The sequence below is a fragment of the Vulpes lagopus genome, chromosome 11 (assembly GCF_018345385.1).
Source record: "Vulpes lagopus strain Blue_001 chromosome 11, ASM1834538v1, whole genome shotgun sequence".
Lineage (NCBI taxonomy): Eukaryota > Metazoa > Chordata > Mammalia > Carnivora > Canidae > Vulpes > Vulpes lagopus.
In genome coordinates, this window is record NC_054834.1 from 63,747,931 (window position 1) to 63,772,473 (window position 24,543).

A 24,543-nucleotide genomic window follows, 5' to 3' on the forward strand; every position below is an offset into this window, starting at 1 on the left:
CACATTTCCCTTGTTAATTTCAAGTCCCTGCTAACCCTCCAACAGTCCACCAGTCAGTTTTCTACATACTAACATTCACATGAATTCAATTAGCTTTAGTTTCTAAGTATATTACAAACCATTTTATTCTGCATGCTCATTTTCGCATGAGGAAACGAGGGTATGAAGTAGAAGTGGTTTAATTCGTAACTTTATTTGAGAACAGATAATTTAAATCTCATCTCACTTGACTATTGATATGTGCATCAATTTTAATAAAATAAGTTCAATAAAATTCATTTTTTCAATCTATGTAGAATTATAAATTTTCTGATATTTGGAAAACTGAAAGAAAATATATGCATAAACTTTAGGAGATATAAAGAATTAGGGATTTTTATAAGATACTTAAAAATTATTTGCTCAGAAAGTTAAGATAATTGTATACATTTTTCCTTTACTGTTAAGATTTGCATTAAATTTTAAATATTGGTAAATCTCCATGTTAACTAAAAATAAGTGTGTTATTCAAAATGCTATTTTCCAACTAGTATCTATTTGTCAACTCTTCTTCTTAGATATCAATGACCTTGGCAACAAAGATCCGTTGCAAGACAATGATACTATTAAAATCCTCAGCTTGCAATAATGAGCTTGACCCTCCCCCCAAAAATCTATCTAAATAGATATATGTATAAAATGACTACATTTTAAAGTAGGAAAAGTTCAACATTCTTGTCATATATATCTCCCTTCAAGATTCTAGTCCATGTTCTTTCATGATTAAAAAAAACGTCCATCATTCTAAAAATCACATGATGGATATTAATATCTGCCTAGAGGTTTAGTTCTATAATGATGGATTACTTGATTGTGAAACTTCATTACTTCCCACCATTTTAGAAATGCTAATCTGGGGGATCCCTGGGTGGCTCAGCGGTTTGGTGCCTGCCTTCTGCTCAGGTTGTGATTCTGGAGTCCCAGGATCAAGTCCCATGTTGGGCTCCCTGCATGGAGCCTGCTTCTCTCCCTGCCTGCTTCTCTCTCTGCCTGCATCTCTGCCTCTCTCTCTCTCTTATTCATTTATTGAATAAATGAATAAATGAATAAAATCTTAAGAAATGCTAATCTGTTACCAAAAATGCTGTAAATAATATTATAATACATTTTAAAAGTAAAAAGCATTTCTATTATGTACGATGTTCTCTATTTTCAAGTGCCTATTAACTATGGATATTAGAGGAGACAACCTGAGGTGTTTAAAACTAGTGAAAAAGTTTTAAAGTAGCTAAAGTTTCACATCTGTAAGTTCATACCTGATGGTGACAACAGAAAATATGCTAAAAGTGTGACAAGATTTAAAAAAGGAAAAGTGATTTTTGTCTTTCCTATGAACAATGGCAGCAGCAAAGCTATTGCAAAAGTAGTTATTTTTGCATATTTGTTTTGTAAGACATGGGGGGGGGGCAGGAAAGTAGGTTAATTTCAAGGAAATGTGTTGTTCATTCACGTGGGATATAAGTCACATTCCATGAAGGTGTTGTCTCAAATAGAATAACAATCTTCATCATTGTAATGCTAATGAGATTTGCTAGAATAATGTTTTTGTCTTTGAGAGAGCATGCACAAGTGGGGAGGGTAGGGTAGGGGCAGAGAAAGAGGGAGAAGCAGACTCCCCGCTGAGCAGGGAGCCTGATGCTGGCCTTTCAGGACTCAGGGATCATGACCTGAGCCAAAGGCAGACACTTAACCCCAACTGAGGCATCCAGGCACTCAGAATAGTGTGTGTTTAATTGAGGTAACACTCTGATTTCTGGGATAAGCTAACTTATATATGCATACAGATCTCCATATATAATCTTTATAAACTATAAAGAATTAATATAAAGAATAACAAAGATCAGTGGAAAAAAATAAATTTTCCCATACTCATTATTTTTAAGGAATTATTTATTTATTTAAGAGTGAGAGCAAAAGAGAGGGAGTGAGGGATAGAGAGCATGTGAGCAGGGGTGGTTGCAGAGGGAGAGGGAAGGAGAAAATCTTAAGCAGCTTCCACACTCAGCACAGAGCATGACATGGGGCTTGTCTCAGGACCCTGGGATCATGGCCTGATGAAACCAGGAGTTGGAAGCTCAACCAACTAAGCCACCCAGAGTCCCCTTCCCATGCTCTCTTTAGATAACCTCAATCCTCATTATTATGAAGGGAAAGGTCTTCCTCAAGGCAAGAGAACCCCAGCTGTCATTTAACATCCCTTCCATGATGCTATCCATCTTGTTGCACTGAATGTCTCCCACAAAAAAAGACCCTTTTTAACTTTTCCCACTACACTTTTAAAAAGCTTATAGTCCTAAAGGTTAATGAGAAGAGAGAAAGGAGTAACAGAAAGAGAGAATATGCAGTGCTCGTCAACTGAGCCTTATATGTCATGCTTTTAATACACAACTTAAAGTTTACTACGGACCCCAAGGGCCAAACTGGATTGGCCTTGCCTCATATCAGAATTAGTATTAGTAAGTGAATCATAATTCTGCCGGGACATTTTTGAGGGGAGAAAATGAACAACTTAAATCTCTTCCTCAAAATAGTTCCTTATTGTGGTCTCATCCCTCTCACAACAGTGGGCTAGCATGTATTTCCCACAGCAAGACACAAATTCCTTTTGTCTAGCTAGAATTTCTGGCAGGTGTCGCTCAGCTCATTTATTCTTTCTTCCTGATCTCTTGCTTAGTACATTGTCAGGCAGTCAATTTACAACCCTGGTCTTTTTAGAAGGTGTCTTTTCTTTTCCTTTTTCCTTCTTCCTTTTAACCATTTGACAACCTTTATTTAAAAAAAAAAAAACAACAAACATTTAAATATATTTATTGTCTTCCAGACACTTCATTCAAGAGATATTCTTTGTCATCGTGTTTTGCAACTGAATGGTGAGTTTGTATTTAATAGGATCTTTGCTGTGATAACCCTGGAGGCCAATTCCATTAGTGCTCCCAAGTGGTATCACTCAGATCACTGTATTTAATTTCTCAGCTAAAAGTTTCCTCACGTAGGCAGATGATAAAATTCAAACTTCCACCTATGTGAGAAAAGGCTGTGGTTACAGAATCTCAGATGAGACATTTTTTCCTAACAAGATGCCAGGTCATGATGGGCAAGTTTATTTATAATTTGTGCTGATAAGCAGATTGATTTACTTAGGATTTGAATGAAATGCCAATCTTTCAAGGATGGTGGGTATATATTTGGGTTTTAGTGGAGTCCTCTATTGTTCATGGACCCAAAGTCTTAGAATCTTTTTAAACAGATTGAATCTCACTTATAAAGTTTTGCAAATGTCCCCAAAAGAGGCATGGTATTGGTGTTTATGTTTACTTTTGATTTTTTTTCTTTTTCTTCCTTTTGAGCCTATAACAATTCCATTTATTTATTTATGTGTTATCTACAAATGTTATGGTATGTTTTACTTTTTATGCAGCATTTCAATATATTCTCTTTGAAAGTATTTTTTGAGAAAAGTAGAGTTATATCTAGTCTTCCATTTGCTAGAAGCAGAAGTCCAGCCATGTTTGCTTATTTGTTTTTGGTAATTTCTATCTTTCTAGTGACTAACACAATGTCTAACTTTCTTTGGTCTTCAAGAGATACTTGTTTTTTTGTTTTTTTTTTCAAGAGATACTTGTTAAATTGGGTGGCTGGGTGGCTCAGTTGGTTAAGTCCAACTCTTGATTATGGCTCAGGTCTTGATCTCAGAGTCCTAAGATCTAGCATCACATTGGACTCCATGCTCAGCAGGATGTCTGCTTGGGATTCTCTTTCTCCTTCTTCCTCTACCCTCCCTTCCTGCTCTCTTGCTGCCTCTGTTTCAAAATAAAAAAATAAAAAATATATTTAAAAAGAAATATTTGTTAAATGAATGAAAATATTGTTGAAGCTGAATATAATGTATTATAGGAGTAAGACATGACCATCTACCAGTCGTTATATAAAATGAAGAATTAAACTCTGAACAGAAGTGTATCGATACTGCTTCTTAACATTTTAGATACAATAGCTAGTCAAGCTGGATTCTACTGATGCAATTTTTCCTTGCTAAGGATTGGCCCAGTCCATATCTTAATGAAATGTTATCCAGCAGATGCAAATTATTTATAATCAATATTTCTATTTTCTTGTCCTTGGTTTTCTCTTCCTTTCCACTCTTTGTAACATTTTTCATTTTAGACATCTTAGAGAAACTAATCCCATTGGAATATCTTGAGAGAATCCCCTGAGAAACAAGAATGCAATCAAAAGTATAATTTGTTATTGTTGCTTCAGTGTAATCAGTATCTGAACTATAGGGATTCTGTCCTAATTAGGACAAGAAAATTCTATTTATTTGAACATATACTTGTCCCTTCTTTCAAATATGTCCTCTATGAGGGAAGATTAAAGATATAAAACCAATTTCTTTTTTCTATTATGTTTGTTTTGTAATGCATTACTTGATATATTTTTTAACCTAGAATTATCTTCAGTTATCTATCATTATAATATTGATCACTCTGAATCACAGAGAAAATGTTAACTGATTTGATTTCTAAGAAGAGAGTAAGAATCAATGGAGATAGATCTGAACATTCTAAATAAACTAATATCCTAAACCTTTTCTCATCTTGGTAAGATAAATTCAATTATTTTATTATCTTTCCTTTTAAACATTTTTTTACTATTTACCATTATTTCTGCAGATCATTCAAAATTTTATTTTTTATTTTTTATTTTTTATTTTTTTTATTTATTTTTTTTTCATTCAAAATTTTAATTGTGACAGAATATTATCACTGTTTTGATTCTTAATGTTCATGTATGTCAAGTTCATATCATTTTATATAACTCAATTTACAGAGCTGATATCTATCACCTTTTGCTATTAAAGATATAGTTTTATATTTGGGTCATTAATTTAATTTCTGCTTCCTTTTAAATATGCTTTTCCTAAGTTATAGTTTATAATAAAATTCATATTTGTAAGTGACCTTCCTTTATTAGCAAAATAATTTCAGTTAATACTCTAAGAGTAGCAGGAGAAAGGAGAAGTATAAGATCTATGAAAATGCAGTTTTGAAATACTCAAACATCATTTGTTGTACCTGCTCTTCCATACTGTCAAATGTGATGGTAATCTTTAAAAAGCATGTCAGAGATCATGAAAAAATATAGTTTAAAAAATCTCACATTTAACAAGACTAGTTTATAAACAATAACCCGAGTTCACTTATTATTATAAAATAAATAAATATCATTACCATTTAAGCATTGCAGACATGTTTCAAAATAGAACTATAGAATTACAGTGTTTATGAAGTTTAATAGTGTTTACAAAGTCACAAAGTTTAACAGTGATCACCAGGAATCAAAAGATATTCTATACTAAATGTACATCACTGTGTATGTTCAATCATCCAATGAAATTTGTATTTTTAGAAAGCTTTAACTAGTTTAAATTATTTATAACAGAATGAAGGACATGGAGAGGTATCGCAGAGCATTTGGTGATACTCACCAGAGTAAGGAGAGGTATATATATGTATAATATATATATGGATATATATATCTGCATATATATTATTATATATGTTCATATTCTGAATCAGTATGTTGAAATTTCTATTTGAGATCTCAGAAAAAGGAGGAAGCCTCCATTTGGCCCACATATGCAAGTGTCTTCAGTCTCAAGTTAGTGACCTTCCTGAGTTGCTCTTCTACCATGGTCATGAGGAAGACCGTTTCAAAGCAGGAACCCTGGCTATTTTTAATCTGTATCATGAAAGTGACAGGCTTTTATTTCATGAGTTTCATGGATTTCAAAGTTAAGTGTTGCCACTGAATGTCTCCCATGGTCACAGAAGCCAGAATTCTTCATATTTTTAAATGGCATTATTATAGATAATTGAGCCATCTTACTTTATGACAGTAGCCACTTTGCTGTCTATACCTGTAGATCAATTCTATATATAACTTCAAAATAAATATATTGCTCAAAAACACACTAAAGATCAGAAGAGGATTTCATTGAATAATACTTGTACTCATGGTCTGTCTTATGCATGCTATTGATTTCAGGTGCTGTTAGTGTTTCCTTAGTGCTAATACAACTTTGCTACTGAGGTAGATGTTTCAGAGACAGATTGAAGCTGTGACAGATAAACCATTTCTTAAATATAAACATGTGAAACAACACCACTGGAAAGAAAATTAAAGGCAGTCTAGTCCACTTGTTAATTTTATTGATGAGGAAGTTCAGATTCAAGGAAGGGATATTATTTATCCAAACATTTTATCCAAATTAATTGTCCAAATTTGATCTGTATATATAGATATATCTATATTTCCCTAATAAACTGTAATTCCAGTATTTTTTTTTACAGTAGCTTTTATGAGAAGAAATAAACAAATGGCTGAAGAGAATTATACAATTGTTACTGAATTTATTCTTTTGAGACTGACGGACCTCACTGACCTGAAAATTATACTTTTTGTGTTATTCTTGGTGATTTATGCCATTACCTTACTGGGAAATATATGTATGATCTTCATAATCCAAATAACTTCCAAGCTCCACACACCCATGTACCTTTTCCTCAGCTGCCTTTCATTTGTAGATGCCTGCTATTCATCTGCAATTGCACCAAAAATGTTGGTCAACCTTCTAGTTGTGAAGGGAACCATTACTTTCTCTGCTTGTATGGTACAACATTTGTGTTTTGGGGTGTTTGTTACCACAGAAAGCTTCTTGTTGTCAGTGATGGCATACGACTGTTATGTGGCCATTGTCAACCCTTTGCTTTACAGTGTAGCCATGTCTAAGAGGAAGTGTGTAGGGTTGGTCACTGGATCTTGGATATGTGGAATAATTAACTCATTAATACACACAATAAGCTTAGGCAGACTGTCCTGTGGGTCCAATGTTGTTAACCACTTCTTCTGTGATATTCCCTCACTCCTAAAGCTATCATGTTCTGATACTACCATGAATGAATTGTTGCTCTTAACTTTCTCTGGAGTCATTGCCATGGCCACCTTCTTGATTGTGATCATTTCCTACGTGTTTATTGCTGTTGCTATTCTGAGGATCCGCTCAGCAGCAGGCAGACAGAAAGCCTTCTCCACCTGTGCCTCCTACCTGACTGCTGTGTGACCATATTCTATGGTAGTTTAAGCTTTAGCTACATCCAGCCAAGTTCCCAGTATTCTGTGGAGCAGGAGAAGGTGGTGTCTGTGTTCTATACACTAGTGATTCCCATGTTAAACCCACTTATTTACAGTCTGAGGAACAAAGAGGTAAAGGATGCTGTGAAAAGGGCCATCGAAATGACACATTTCCCTTGTTAATTTCAAGTCCCTGCTAACCCTACAACAGTGTCTGCCAGTCAGTTCTTACTTCTGTCAATTTCATGAATGTTAAAGCTTTTAAAGATTGTATAGATCTTTTCATTCTACACACTTATTTGTCATATATGGAGGTAAGCGGAAAAGGCAAGCTATTTAATTCATATAGTTGCATCACAAAAACAGTAACCTATCATATAGATCCTCTATTCTAGGATGTAAATCATTGAATCAATGCAAAATACAGTATTATATTTCTATTTTTCCATGGTTTAGAGAAAATAATTGTATAATAACACTTGCAATTAAGAACATAAAAATAGGGTAGTTACTAAAAAATAATTTTTTCTCAAAATTCCCAGGATATAGATATAATTGTATAGCTGAATCTTGCCTTTGTTGGCTTATATTTTAATCTAAAGAGTGATTGTGATATGTGACTTGTAATAAAAAATATATATTTGGTCCTTATCCAACATCTAGCACAGAGCTTCAAAAATTCTTGGAATTTGGCAAGTGGTAAAGAGAAAAAAAGATGTCAATGAGGTAACTTTTGGAAAGTACCTCAGGTTGGGGGCTGTTGCCCGAGGAACTGACCTTGAATACATGGATGAAGATTTCAGTTCTACCACCTGATTTCTGGGGATGGAAGAGGGGCTGGAGATCAAATCAATTATCAATGGCCAGCGATTTAAGTAATCTTGCTTTGCAATGAAGCCTCCATAAATACTCAAAAGGAATGGGTTTAGAAACCTTCAAGATTGGTGAACCAGAACACTTCCAAAGTGACTGTCCCAGCCAGGCCTCAAATTCAATGAAGACAGAAGCTCCATTCTTCTGGATCTTAGTCTTTGTAGCTATTTATCTGGCTGTTGATTTGTATCCTTTGACATTCTTTGTAATATACCAGTAATCTAGTGAGTAAACTGGTTACCTGAGTTCTGAGAGTTGCTATAGCAAATGTATCAAGGCAAGGAATGGGGTCACTGAAACCTCTAGCTTGGACTCAGTTGGTCAGAAGCACAAGTAACAACCTGGTCTTGGGTTGAGTTGAATTGTAAGTGGACATTTCTTACCACTAACATCAACAGAATTGGACTGAAGAGGGAGATCTCTCAGGCTCCCTGGTCAATGTCAGAAGCCTTCAGTTCTGACCACTAGGTTGTAATGTTCTGGCTGAAAATTACATAAAGATTTAACTGTGGATAAAAATGTGGGAAAACCACACACACACACACACACACACACACACACACACACTGGAGTTTGGGTATAGAATCATTCCACCTCAGCTTTTTCAAACACTTGTTATTTGATCGGTATTTCCTGCTTTTCTAGGTCTTAATCTCTGAAGAGGGAGCATGGTTGCCCTCTGAGTACTTTTGAGATTATAACAGGAGCTTCAAGATTTCTACTTCAAATGTTTCGGTTCTAGTTCTTAAAGAGTAATTTTGCAGTAAAATTCAAGACCTTCTTTCCTTTTAAATCTCCTGTTCAAGATTTATTATTATTATTATTTTAAGGATTTATTTATTTCTTCATGAGAAACACAGAAAGAGAGGCAGAGACATAGGCAGAGGGAAAGCAGACTCCTTATGGGGAGCTTGATGCAGAATTTGATCCAAGGACACCAGGATCATAACCTGAACCAAAGGCAGACACTCAACCACTGAGCCACTCATGTGTCCCACTTGTTCAAGATCTAAAACAAAAAATGCCAAGAACATACACTGAAAACTTATCATTTGCAAAAATTCCATTGAATACATTTAAAAATCAGAATATGTAAGCTAACACAAACTTATTGCCTTAAATCTGTAAGTTCTCAGTGACTCATTAGTTTTCCTTCTTTTAATAATGCCAACCTTTACCATTAGCAAACAGAAATAAATTTGAGGGAAACATATTTGCTTTAACATTAAACTAAATTGAATTAAATACATTTTTTTTCTGTATTTCTGCACTGTTAAGGTCAGTAGACACAATCTGGGATTCTCAAATCCTGTGAGTCAGTTGAAGAAATATTCAAGTGACTTTACTGTAGCTGGTTTATAATGCACAGGCCAAGCATATTCAATTGATCAACAAAAATTTCTCTATGTGAAAAGGAAAAGGCAGTTTTAGACATTCCTGTGATAAAAATACAGTTGTAAAATGGCTGTATTTACTAGTAGATTTGGAATATATATGACATGGATAGGAATCAATTTAAAATATTTATGGCTAATGCCATAAAATGACTTCCAACAATAAAATAAGTTATCATAATTATAATATTATTAATAATGCATGTCAATATATATACAGAATACATGCATAACTCATTTTATTGTACTTTATTGCACTTCAAAGATGTTGTTTTTTGCTTTTTGTTGTTTTTTTACAAATGGAAAGTTTGTGGCAACTCTGCATTAAGCAAGTGTATTAGCACCAATATTCCAATAGCATCTGCTCAAGGCTTAACTGACTAAACCATCCAGGAGCCCTTGGATTATATTTTATATTGTCTGTTTAACTGGCTTTCTCTGACAATGTGCCAGCAGGGGGAAGAGGAAACTGCCCAATGACAGCCACATGGAGAAAGCAGTCCAGATTCCTGACTTGATTTCTGTTGACACCTCTGGTTTTCAGTAGTTCTTTCAATGGTTGATTCGTGAAGTGTCTTTTCATGTGGTTAATAGACATTCCTGAGTCATACCTTGTTCCTTTTATTTGTCTTGGACTCTTGGTTTTGGCTCAGGTCTTGATCTCAGGGTCCTGCGTTGGGCTCCATGTTCAAGATTCTCTCTCTCTCTCCCTCTGCTTCTCTCCCTCCACACACTCTCTCTGTCTCTCTGAAAAATAAAATAAAATCCAATGTCTTATAATATAAAAATGTTCATGTTTCAGATCTGTTAAAGACACCAGACATGAAGGTACAAATATTGTATAAGTACATTTCCATAAAACGTCCCGATGGATGAAATCATAGAGGTAGGAAAGAAATTGTTGTTGCATGAGGCTGGGGTTTGGAGGTGTTGACAGGAAGTGAGGACTAACTACTAGGAGACACAAGATCTCTTTCTGGGGTAATGAAAATTTCCTAAAATTGATTGTGGTGTTGGTTGTACAATTCTATGAATATATTGTAATCATTGAATTGTACACTCATAATGGGTGAATGATATCGCTTCTAAACTGTATCTCAATAAAACTGCTATAAAAATAAACAGCAACGGGAAAAGAAGTCAACTTATGTGACTATTAGTAGATCTGAAATCAGGAGGTTAATCTATATAATTCACCCTCCAAGAGAGAGAAACCACATTTGTTTAATAGGTATTAAGTTCTTTATGGCTAGACAAAAATATGTGAAGTTTAATGACTTTGAAAAAAATAAAGCTCTGAAAGATGCCTTTGTATTATTCTATTTCTAAATCACTGTTTTGGAAATAAGTCTATAATTTCTATGGAATCAATGTGCATGCACTGTGATGGCCAAGGGAAAATTCTATGAAGAAGTTTTTAAAATGCCAATATTCTCTATGCAGAATAAAAACTGAATTTTTCCTTTTTCTACTCTATGGTTAGTTGATTTCTATTATTCTGAGTTATAGAGCAATATATTGAGCTATGAATTACATAAATAGGCAGATCCCTCTGACCATATGTCTTGCTATTCTTTCATGAATTATGCCATGTAAGTTTGTTGGGATTTAGAGATGATCATACAAAATATTTTAATCCTTATCATCAAGGAGACAATAAAGACTATAAATATAACAATAACTTCTGCTCAAATATGACACAGTAAGGAATGGGAAGGCATGCCTTAATAGTTCTAGGATGTATCACTCACACATCCTAGAAATTTGAATAGACTTCCTCCTGTAACATGACTTCTGGGACTTCTCTACCTCACAGCATTTCTATTCAGCTCTCCAATAGTTCCTTTTTCTCCAGGGAATTTTGAGATGTATGTGGTACCAGTTGGCATTTCCCATAGCCTTCTTCTTTCCCAATGGTGCCCTTCTCTAATTAAGAAATCATAAGCAGATGCAATTTGACATCTGGGAATATTACGATTATTGTGGGTTATTAAATATTTGATGAATCACAGATCATTCCTTACTCTAAATATATAAATATTTATCTAAATAAATACCTTAACTTTCATACTTAACTTTATCAATCTGTATTCTCTCTCATATTTTCAGGAGCTCTTTCGTTCAATGACAACCTATAGGTTGATTAATAAAGTTTTTTATGAGGTTGATAGAATTATAACTTGTTCTTTTTAGTTGTGTAATCACTCTGGTGGGCAGCCTTTGGAGGCTTACATGAATCAGGGCAATATTCAATATATTGCACTTCTTTGGGGAGGTGCTTTTCACATCTTAGCCTAAATAAATTGTACACTCTAAAATAACATGGTGGCCAACCTTCATAATGGCATGTGATGCTCTGCCTTTCGCCACTATGTCATGCATGTAATGGGTCACTCAATAAATATTGGCTCAACAAAAAGGGCTTCATTTATTTTTTAAGTTATGGACTGTTGAGCTTCATGGCTTTCACCAGCTCCACAGCACAACAGTATCAGAGTAAATATATTCTTACATCCTTAAGTTAATTTCCCAAATTGCTGAAGCTCAGAAGAAATTTCTGCAAAGCTTAAGGAGCAGAATGTGATGGGAATAAATATTCCCCTTACAGGTCTATGTTTTTTTTTGGAGGAAAGAATATCTATCTCTTATGGTGTTCCCAGCAGAATTCTTACTACAAATCATTAGAAATAGATTTTTGGCATTTTTGGGAATTCTGCTTCTCCTTACCCTTCATTTCTCAAAGGTAGCCAAACATCTTAGAACAGAAATCATTTCTTAAAATAGAAACCACCTCGTTTGTTTATTTTTTTGGATGTTTCTGACAACTTAATGATATTTCTTGTCCCTCCTCCAATTTATTACAGATTTATTCAGGCTTTGTCCTGCATTCTCTTTGTTATGGCGTTCTGTTTGAGTGAAATCCCTCATATAAAGTGCCTAATTAGTTCATTACTGTGAGTCAATTTATTTATTTTTAATTAACTAATTTTATCTTCCTCAAATTCTTTTTTGGTGCAGACATATATGGCTTTCACTATTTTATGAATCTGTTGTTCCTCCTCTTCTAATTTGATGTCTGCCAAAGTGAAATTTGACTCTCTGTCATCTCCGGGATGACATCAGTACAGCATAAAAAGTGACATTAAGAGACAATATAGGGTATTTCTTAAGGGCATGAGGTCCCGAGTATGAACTAGATCACCTGGTTTTGAAACCTAGTTCTAATACCTAATGCATTGGTGTGTGCTCTGACAAGTTAACCTCCCTGAATCACCATTTTATATTAAAAATTAAATTTTTAAATTTTTTAACATTTAAATTTAAAATGTTAAAATCTCAGATAGCTGTTGTGAGGAAGATTTATCCAGACATGAAGGGTGCCTGTCATATGGTACCCAAAAATGAGATATTATTACCTAGTAGTCTTTATGACCATCACAAAGATTCTTTTTAATACATCAACAGTTTGATAATATTTATACTTACACAACACTATATCATTTTTTTCTTATTTTGAGAGTTTATTTTTTTAGGAAGTTTTAGGTTCACTGCAAATTTAAGAAGAAGGTACAGAGATTTTCCATGTGTTCTCTGCCCCAACAAATGCATAGCCCCCACATTTCATTATTCACATTCCCCACTAGAGTGGTAGATTTGTTACAATCGATGAACCTACACTGTTACATCATTTTCACTGAAACTCCATCATTTACATCAGTGTTCCTCCTTGGGGTTGTACTTCCTATTGCTTCGGACAAATATATAATGACTTGTGTCCACCATTTTCATTTCACACAAAGTATTTTAATACCCTAAAAATTTTCTTCTTTCCTCCATTCATCCCCTCCATTGCTCTAACTGCTGCCAACCACTGGTCTTTGTACTATCTCCGTAGTTTTTCCTTTTTCAGAGTGTAGCATAGTTGGTATTATACTGTATACTGTATTCTTTTCATGGCTTGGTAGCTCCTTTCTTTTTACTGCTGAATACTATTTCATTGTCTGGATGTCTCCTAGTTTACTGACCCATACGCCAACTAAAGGGCATCTTGGTTACTTTGCATCAAGCACTTTTAAAATTATATTCAAATGAATTCCTTTTACTAAATGTTCATTGGCTAAACAGAGAATTTTATTGCATGATGGTGAACAAAGCAAATATTATGAATTATAAATAATGTTGGTAAAATCCCAGAACTATCAAGAATAAAAATAAGCAAAGGGGAAACAAAAAATAAAAATAAGTACATGGGAAAATGTGGAGTGACATAGAGCACCTATGCAAAAAAGGCAAGATCAGTTTGTCTTTACCACGTATCAGTCCTCATTTGCCTTAGAAATGTGGCTTAGTGCAGACAACAGGATTATTTTCCTTGGCTTCCCATAAGAAGGACAATCAATTAATGCAATTAAAAGATGACAGTCAATTAAAATGTAGTATACAATCAATATTGATAAATATTTGGAAACATCAATCTGAGGAAAGAGAGGCAATGCAATTAATGCATTGTAAAATAGTCCTCTTACCCAAGGATACAAAAACAACTGGGACATAACTTTTAAACACAGATAATTACTCATTTTTAAAAAGCTAAGGAAATATTATAATATCCCAAACCAAAGAGCCAATTATTAAAAAAGAACGAGATTACCTGGATGGCTCAATGGGTTAAGCATATGACTTTTTGTTTTGGCTCAGGTCATGATCTCATGGGTCATGAGATCAAGCCCCACATCTGCTTCCATGCTTAGTCGGGAGTATGCTTGAAGATTCTCTCCCTCTGTTCCTCTGCCCTTCAAATAAATAAATAAATTTTTTTTTAAAAAAAGAAAGAGCAACTAGTTGAGGAAAAAGCACAAACTGGGGAGTCCTTAGAATATTACCCTAATTTGAATATCCTCTGATATCAACAAAATGGACTTTTTGGAGACAAACCAGATGCCAATCAGATTGCTGAATTACAAAGTATGTTCAGCCAATAGACTCATACATTGATGAGGAAAAAATATGATCTCAATGCTTATAATAAGGGTGTTTGAACAAGCTAGTATGACTTTAATCATTAGGTATCACAGAAACAACCAGTATTAGCTATACTTCTACAACATACCAGGAAGAGTATGAAGGCTAAAACAGAAGGAAAGGATTTACACATTCACACGCACACATAAAAGGAGACTGCAATTTTATTCCAATAGGTGAGGAAAAACACCAGAATCCTTGACAGCTTTCTGTGTGTGTGTGTGTGTGTGTGTGTGTGTGTGTGTGTACATCCATCTAACACATTCCACTGTACTACAATATTTACTTGATTTCTGTATTCCACCCACCTTTCTCTCTGAAGAAAGGCAATTCTTATAGAAAGGCATCTTTTTGCTATTTTGTTGACAAATTAATATACAGCAGTTAGAAGTACTTAGCATGCATAAGACAATCTATAAATATATAATATGTGTTGAACTCATTTGTGTTTGCTATTTTCCTTGAAGTCACATGGAACAAAAATTCAAGTCCATAACCTAGTTTATAGGAATCATATTCAGACAGTGAATTTTAAGAAAAGATATTACATATTTTTTTCCACATCCTTTGTCTTGCATATTTTACATCTTTGTTCCTCAAGCTATAGATCAAGGGGTTCAGCATGGGGATAACGAGGGTGTAAAATATGGACGCCACTCTATCAGTGTCAAAGGAATGACTGGACTCAGGTTGCACATACATAAATATCAAAGTCCCATAGAACACTGTGGCCACTGTCAGGTGGGACCCACAGGTGGAAAAAGCCTTGAGCCTACCCTCAGCTGAGTTCATCCTGACAATGGCTACCAGGATCAGCAGGTAAGACACAAGAACTACCAGAAGGGATGAAATCAAATCAAAACCAGCTAAGATAAGAATAATCATTTCAGTTTCATGTGTATTTGAGCAGAGCAAAAACAATAAGGGGAGACTGTCACAGTAGAAATGACTGATGACATTGTAGCCACAGAAGGATAAATTAAAAATCTTTATGGTGACTATAAGAGACACAAATGTGCTGTAGAGATAGGGGATTGCCACCAGCACCTGACACACGCTTTGTGACATGATGATGGGGTAGAGCAGAGGGTTGCAGATGGCCACGTAGCGGTCATAGGACATAGCTGTTAGAATAAAAAGTTCACTAACAATGAACACAAGAAAGAAGGCTAGTTGTACAGCACAAAAATAATAGGAGATTGTATTTTGATCCACAACAAAATTTACTAACATTTTGGGTCCCACAGTTGTTGAATAACCCAGATCAGTGAAGGCCAGGTGTCTGAGGAAGAAGTACATGGGTGTTTGTAGTCTGGCGTCCACCTTGGTGAGGATGATCATGCCCAGATTGCCCACCACTGAGATCAAATAGATGATGAGGAAGAGCCCAAATAGTGGAGCCTGCAGCTCAGGTTTGTCTGTGATTCCCATGAGAATGAACTCATTGAGCACTGTTAGATTTTGAGTTTCCATGCAAGTTTATCAGGACACCTATTCTGGATAAAGACATCCACATGGTCAACAGATTTCATGTATTATCACCTGAATGATTTTTAGTATGCAAACCTAGTATAAATAAAATACATCCAAACTTTCCAATTTCAGATATTTGAACATAAACTCCTCTCCCACAATGACTAATATACATAAACAAAAAAAGTCAGTGGTTCTCAACTGGAAGTGATTTTACTAACCAGATAACACTTTATCAATGTCTAGAAGACATTTTAGTTGTTAAAACCAGAAGGCGGGGTTCTACTGGTTTATGATGGTTGGAGGTCAGTTATGTTTCTAAACATCCTACAAGACCCAATATTCAGTCCAAAATATCAATCGTGCCAAATTTGAGAAACCTAGATGGTATTGATAGATAAATAATCTAGACGAAGAGAGAGAGAGAGAGAAATGAATACATAGGTAGACACATCTATGTATGTAAATAAAGATACAGATATAGACATAAATATGTATATAGGAAAAATTTTAAAAAATCAAAACATTTAAAAATTTGGGTATAATACATAAACTATACTGTGTCATATCTTAAAGTTTTCTATTAGTCATTTGTGTAATTGCAATTACACAGTGACACTTATAAATTGCATTTAATAATAAGACTTAATACATATTTCATATATAATAAATTATATTATACAATTATGTAATGATTGCAAAAAAATTAAAGCCACGGAGTCCAAAATATACACTACTTCAGCACATAGTCCTATAAAATCTTTTACACCCACAGGTGATATAGACTGAAACAGTTGACACACCTGACAGATATTGCACAAGTGAATTAATAAGAAAACTATCACAGATTGCAGTTGAGAATCACTCAACTTTATTGCATAAATATATAAGGTATATTTATATAGATATAGTCTCTGCTATACCTTTATTTATGGCATATATGAGGATCACTTTGGGCCAATAATTTACTTATCTGAATCTCTTTATTCTCACATACAAAACAATACTTCCTTAGATAGGGCGATTAAGAGAGATGAATGAAGGTCAAATGATTCAGCATGCCTGGAAATCATGTAAATAATGGGTTTTTTGTTTTTGTTTTTCTGTTTAATGGTGATAGTAACTTAGCTCAATGCAGATTTATTTACATATTTGTATGTAAATTCTTACGGACTGTGATATAACTTCTTTATTCAGGTTATGATGATGAACAGGTAAGGAATAGGTCAAGTAAGATGGAATGCAACTTAATACAGGTGCTACCCCTGACCCCTTTTCCATAACTAACTTGAACCATCAATGTGCTATTCCTTTAATTATTTATCTTTTAATATTCTTAACTATTTTTTAAAAATACTATAAGTTTATTTGGATATAATTTTCTTAGAACATTAATCTTCCCCTAGGGGCATTTTCATTATAATTGACATGTACTAACAGTGTATGTGACAAATCTAATACACTTCATCATGCAAAAACCTAGGAGAGAATGAGGAAGTCTGGGCAAATTGGGAGAATGAGGGACACCTGGGTGGCTCCATTGGTTAAGTGTTTGGATCAGAGGGTTCTGAGATCAAGCCCCCCATCCAGCTCCTGGCTTAATGTGGCATCTGGTTGTCCTTTTCCCCCTGCCCCTCCCCTAGCTCCTGCTCTCTCTCTCTCTCTCTCTCTCTCTCTCTCTCAAATAAATAAATAAAATCTTTTAAGAAATTGGGAGAATGAGCAGTCACTGGCATTGCTTTCATATGTATATGAATATGAATAATATTCATTTAAAAACTTCCTTTGGATAAAGAGATACTGTACTTTAAAAACCATTTAAAGTCACTATATTAGACAATACCATAGAGGTGAAATAAAATATACTAAAGATGAGATACTCATGGATTTTTGATATTACTTTATTTTTTTTTTAATTTTTATTTATTTATGATAGTCACAGAGAGAGAGAGAGAGGCACAGAGACACAGGCAGAGGGAGAAGCAGGCTCCATGCACCGGGAGCCTGATGTGGGATTCGATCCCGGGTTTCCAGGATCGCGCCCTGGGCCAAAGGCAGGCGCCAAACCGCTGCGCCACCCAGGGATCCTTGATATTACTTTAAATTCTTCTATACTTAAGGGCCACAGGAACTTCTCCAAACTATAATATAATACAGAATTCAGATATAGATTATGATCAAATAAAAATATATCTGACAATCCCTAATAATATACAGATTATACCACTAACAAGTGGATGGCAGATTAAGGCAAGAGAATTATTAAGTTTAAAATATCCAAGTATGAACACTTCCTTAAGAAAAAAAGAAATAGAAGTGATACTAGTTACAATGAAAACTCATGGTTACATTAGGAGATAATAGGGACATTATAATATACTTACATTACATAGTCACAGCAGTCTCTGTGCCACAAAAAAATAGAAATATACAATTTAATATATTAAATATAAGAGTGACTACATAAAATTTTCATTTAACTCACTTAAAATACTGCTTCTAATGTTGTGACCTCCTGATCACCTACCCTGCCTTGATGCGTGCAACTTTCTTATATTAGAAAGATGGAAAAGTGTATCAGTAGATAGTAATTTTAGAAAAGTATCTTCAGGGACGCCTGGGTGGCTCAGCAGTTGAACGTCTGCCTTTAGCTCAGGGTGTGACCCCAGTTAGGGGATCAAGTCCCACACCAGGCGTCCTGTGAGGAGCCTGCTTCTCCCTCTGCCTATGTCTCTGCCTCTCTCTCTGTCTCTCATGAATAAATAAATAAAATATTTTTAAAACTTGTCTTTAGCAAATGCAACAAGAAGTGGTATAAACCTTGTTTTCTGTTTTTTGGGTATTTTTTTTTTTTGCAAATATGAAAAGCTGCGAAAAATCAAACTGATAAGTTCCAATTTTCCTGTTAGATAAGGAAAAGCAAACATCTATTTCTTCTTTCCTCTGAGCTTTAGAGTTCTAGGGAAGAACCAAATTGCTTTTTCACTGTTTAACATCTTTGTTGAAAATCAATTGTTATTTTTTAAAGCTACATTCTTTTAGATAATTATATCTGCTTCTTATCGGATCCTAACTAAAATTGAAGAACATACTGAACATTGTACCATTACCATAAAACTGGGTACTTAAAATTCTGCTAATATCCAAATAATGCTTTTCACATCCTAGTGTGAAGTAGAATTCCCCTTTTGTCTCAACAAGTGATCTGGAAAGAATTATACGTATATTTTTATTTAAATAATCATTAAATCTTAAATTATATTGAGAAGGTCACACAAAAAGAGCATGGACCCACTAAATAACTAAGAATTTGGAAGGACATCAAAATGCAAGACTGAATACTGGCCGCTTCTTAATTTTGCCAATTTTTAAAAAATGAATATCTGTTTAGTCATGCTTCATTTGCTCTCAGTTTTGGCCTGCATTGGAGATAAAATTATTTATATGAAATGAATTGCTTGCAAGCAATAACATGATGATACTTCAAAGATGTTTTCGAATATTTAGTCTGTCGATCCAGATGAAAATAATAGAAAAAAAAGGATACTGTGAATAGGAAAGGTTAGGTGTCCTATTGCTGCTGAGACATTATGGAGTAATAAAAAGGAACAAAACCAAACACTAAACACAAAAAATACCCCAAAACTAAATCATAAATGGCAACTTTTTGCTAGAGGTTTGCAATTGAATTAAAGCAGAACTTTGCTTATGTCACTTGATCATTGTTGGTGTTGTAACATAAGATCACCCATGAAATATTCTATCATTTTACCTGTAATGAAGCCTGTCTTGACTCCCTCATGTGTTTCTTACATGGCATAGTGAGAACAATTTATGGATTTCTTTTCACCTTTTGAGACTCTCCCTGAGGAGATTCCAAGCAATTTGCTGATTATCCCTAAAGTATTCCGGAGCATAACAAAATGTCTGGAGGTTGTCCTATAATTGTCCAAGAAAATTGCATTTCTGTCTTGTCTTTCATTTTTCTTTTTGACTTCCTGAATTCCTTCCTGACTTCCATCCTTACTCCCCTCCTCTCCTCCTCCTTCCCTTCTTCCTTGCCCCTCTCCCTCCCTCTGTTCTTTCTCCCTCTCTTCCTTACCCCCTCTCTTCCTTCCTTCCTTCCTTCCTTCCTTCCTTCCTTCCTTCCTTCCTTCCTTCCTTCCTTTTTTCTTATTTTTTTTTTCTTGGTTAACTTTCCTCTTGTAGCACAAGGGGCTCTTGATTAAAATATCCTATCTATAGGACACTCAACAAGAATCTGCATTTCCAAAGTGGTCTTCTCAAAGGAATGGTATAGTGTAGAAGTGTTTAAACACTGTCCTATTACAGTATTTTAAACTTTTTAGGGAATTATAACACTACATTATGCAAATTCAAGGTGCTACTTCCTTGATTTGTTGCTCAAATTGTTTTTACTTTTCCTTCAGGGACATAAGTTAGTTACTATCACTTTTCATTTCGTTCCCCATTATGCTACACTTTAAAATGTGTTTTATCTCTACTAGTTTCTTGAACTTTCATGTAAATTTCAGTATAAAGTTGCCTTTACAAAAATTTGCTGGGTTTGCACTAAATCTATAGATCAGTCGGCAAAGAATTGATATGCTGAGTGTATTGAGTCTTTCAATGAACTCAATATGTTTATTAATTTGTTCAGATCCTTTCTGATTTCTTCAATCACTATTTTGTACTTTTCTGCCTACAGATCCTGTACATTATTTGCTTGCTTCTACCTACATATTTCAGTATATGTAGGGGATTATGAATTTTTAAAATTTCATTTCTATATATATATATAGAATGATATTTGTTTGTTAATCATGTATCATGTCACCTTGCCAAACTCACATTTTTGTTTTACACTTTCGTTTTTCAGATTTGTGGAAATTTTCTATTAGATGACATATCACTTGCGTGTAAGAATGGTGGCATAATTTTCTTCCCAAGTTGTACATATCTTATGTCCTTTTCTTGCACTTTCTGGGAAATCCTATTTGGTTGGCTTTGTTTAACTATCGGTGATGTTGCATTTTTAGATTTTTTTGTAATGTAATTATAAATTATTTAGTCTTTTTTGTTGTTGTTGTTGTTGTTGTTCTGGCATCCTTTACTCAGCAGAATTATTTTGAGATTATCCCCATTTTGGGATGTACCAATAATTCATTACTTTTCATTGCCAGTGGCATTCACTTCCTTGGATACCCTACAGTCCATTCTCAATTGGATGAATATTTCATTTGTTTCCAGTTTGGGGCCATCACAAATAAAACTTCAATAAAATTGAAGGGGAAGAAAAAAAATCCATGTTTACTGTCTTAATGTTTCCACTTAGGCCTGTGATTTAAACTGGCACAAGAGATTAACAGGACAAAAGCATATAGATTTTATTTTGTCATTTTTTACACATATGTGGGAGTCCTCCCAAGAACGTGGACCCAAAGAATTGGCTAGGCCTAAGTGTTTATATACTAGGTTGAAGAAAGAGTGACAATTGTAGAAAAGTAACTAAAATATTTGGTGAGACTAAACACAGATAAGAGTTATTTTAATAAGCTCTGTTTGTATAGGTTTCTTTTGGCTTAGAGTCTCAAATCTATGGTGCTGAGAATGTTTTTTTTTTTTCCTTCTGATAAGGAGGGCTTTTTTAAGATGGCAATTTAGCTTTCTTTCTTTTTTTAAAAAAATATTTTATTTATTTATTTGAGAGAGAGAGAGTACACATAGCAGGGGGAGGGACAGAGGGAGGGGGAGAAGCAGACTCCCCATTGAGCAGGGGGCTTGATCCCAGGACCCTGGGATGAAAATCTGAGCTAAGGCAGGCACTTAACCAATAGAGCCACCCAGGCACACCGTAATTTCATTTTCTGCCCCTGAGCCACCAAAGTGCACCTTATTTTAGTTTTTAATATGGTGATTTTATTTTTAAATGTTAAATCATCTGTATTTTTCTGGGGCAAGCCTAATATGGTGCATCATTGCTTTTACATACTGCTAGATTCCATTTTTTAAATTCTTATTACAGTTTTTGAGTAAGGGCTCATGACTGATATTGCTCTGTTGTTTACTTATGATGCTTTTGCATTTGATATTGGGGGAAGTACCCCTCAAAAAGTGTTGAGTATTGACTTCAATTAAATTGAATTGAGTATTTAATTCAATATTCTGGAAGAAAATGTATATAACTCATTTTCCCAGGAACTTAGTGGAATTCCTCAGTCAAGACCCCTAGGCTGGAGTTTTGGATTAGTGAGAGTTATTTACATATATATTGCCATAGTGAGATCCTTTTCATCTGGGATTTTTTAATACAGTATTTCTTAGCATCCATATATATAAAAATATTTAATGCATTCATTCATTCCTAATATCCTAGCCTAAAACATGTATTGTTTATAGATACCTTTAATGTCTCTAATATTTTGTACTTTTTGTTTCTCAGTTTTGTTAATCTTTTTAAACTATCACTGCATAGTATATGAAATTTGGAAATTCTTTATAATATCACATAAAAATTTCAGTTATGCACCTATTTTTAATTTTTAAAAACTTTTCCATTTTATGGAAATATATTGAACTTTCTGAAATAAGTTATTGTTGTACTTAATATTGAAATAGAGACTGACTTTTAAAATAAATAAAATACGTTATCACAATTTGCAAATCTCAATATATTTTATTCTCTTTCTGGTTTATCATTTGAGGGACTATGAAAGGTACAACAAGATTTTTTTAACAAGATTTATTTCATTTTATTTATTTATTTTAAAGATTCTATTTATTTATTCATAATATTTACTAATGATAGAGAGAGACAGAGAGAAAGAGAGAGAGAGAGACAGAGACACAGAGAGAACAAGACTCCGTGCCAGGAGCCTGATTCAGGACTCGATCCTGGGACTCCAGGATCATGCTCTGGGCCAAAGACAGGCACTGAACCGCTGAGCCAACCAGGGAACCCTAACAAGATTTATTTTAGAAATGGGATAGTCAGTTATGTTGAGTTATTTTATATTTTTCAAGTCCAGATATTGGAGAGTTTTATTTTCTCCTATTACAAAAGTCATAATTATTCACTGAAGATATTTTGGGGAAGTATATAACCAGAACTATTATTTTAGACATTTTCATAACTTTAGCAGCCACCAAGAACTAGTGTTTGCTCCTAGAAAGCAAATATTTTCTTATATTTATAGTTGCAAACTTCATAGTACATATTTCTTCTCAATAATTAAAGAATTAATGATATAAACTCTTTAATAAGAATTATCCTTACATAGAAATATACATATGATGGGTTTTTTATTCCAATGAATAAGTTTTATTCAAATTTTACTGACTATACAGAAAATTTTATTCCATGATAGTGGCAGAGAAACAGCCCAGTATCTCTGTGATGTAAATAATAACAAAATATGCTAAAAATAAACAAAACATTCAAAATTTAGAAGAGTTAGAAGGAAGTTTTCCAGAAGCTTTAACATAATATTCTATAAGTTGTAGCATATTTTACTAAACTTTTACTAGAAATATAGTATAGCTCAAATTACGGGATTACCTCCTTTTGCTTCTTAGCAAAGATTATCAAATCCATGCAGTGAAATAATGTACCCTAATAGAAATCTTTTACATCTTTATATGAACCAATATTGAGGAAAGCCCCCCCCCCAAAAAAAGGCAACCAACCAAATTTAACATAGGATAGACCTCTTTTTCAAAGATAAAAAAACAATTAGAAAACTAATTTTAATGAGTATTCTTATTTTTCAGAAATAAGAAATTGTACCCATCGAATTAGACTAAAACAAGCAGTTAGAAATAAAGACCCCAATAAAACATAAAATCAAAAATAAAATATTGGACGCTTCATTTGGAGACCTCAAGAAATTTATCTTTTTTTCCTCCCAGCTTTATTGAGGTATTAATGACACATAACAAGTATAAAGTGTACAATGTGTTGATTTGATACACTTATGTACTGCAATATGATTATACTTTAGCATTAGCTAATGTCTCCATCATGTTTCATAAGTACCATTTTTTTTTGTGATGAGAACATATAAGATTTACTCTCTTAGCAACTTTAAAGTATATAATGGAGTACTGTTAACTATAATCAAGAAAATCTCTCTTAATTTGTATTTCCCCTGGTATAGGGAAATGGACTGATTAAGACAAAAGAGATGTTACACCAATCTTGTAAGTTACTGAATTGCTAAATATGTTGAGTTAATAGGCTTTCTAGGGCTCCTATATGGAAGCAACTCACTGATGAGAAGAGCCGGACCCTGAGATCACCCACAGGTTACTAGAGTATTTGAGCAAATTCACATGACAGATGATTTCCAACCATAGTGCTACACTGAGCCTCCTTGAAATCACAGTAAGTTTGATTTCAACATATTCCAATAAGAAGAGTACAAAGGCTAAAAGTGAAAAATGAGCTTACAGAAATACTTACACACATGCACAAATACACAAACAGACACTGGGAGATTTAATCTATTAATTGAGAATAACATAAGAATCATTTGAACTCCCCTTTAGTGCCTTCTATTCTTCTTCATGCCCCTTAGTAAGAGTCTTAGTAGTAAGACTCTCCTACTTA

General features: G+C 34.1%; 2 protein-coding genes across 2 annotated transcripts; one reads left to right on the top strand and one right to left on the bottom strand.

Annotated features, from left to right (window-relative positions):
* The first annotated feature begins 6,412 nt into the window (after positions 1 to 6,412).
* On the top strand, positions 6,413 to 7,356 carry LOC121501522 (olfactory receptor 5J2-like). The gene is given in 2 exon segments (XM_041773599.1): positions 6,413 to 7,156; positions 7,159 to 7,356. Coding segments are annotated over 2 exon segments (936 nt in total). The 5' UTR covers positions 6,413 to 6,418.
* Positions 7,357 to 14,993: 7,637 nt separating this feature from the next.
* LOC121471910 (olfactory receptor 8K3-like) lies at positions 14,994 to 15,935 on the bottom strand. Its single transcript, XM_041722794.1, has one exon. It carries the CDS (start codon positions 15,933 to 15,935, stop codon positions 14,994 to 14,996), a length of 942 nt encoding a protein of 313 aa, XP_041578728.1.
* Between the last annotated feature and the right edge of the window lie 8,608 nt (positions 15,936 to 24,543).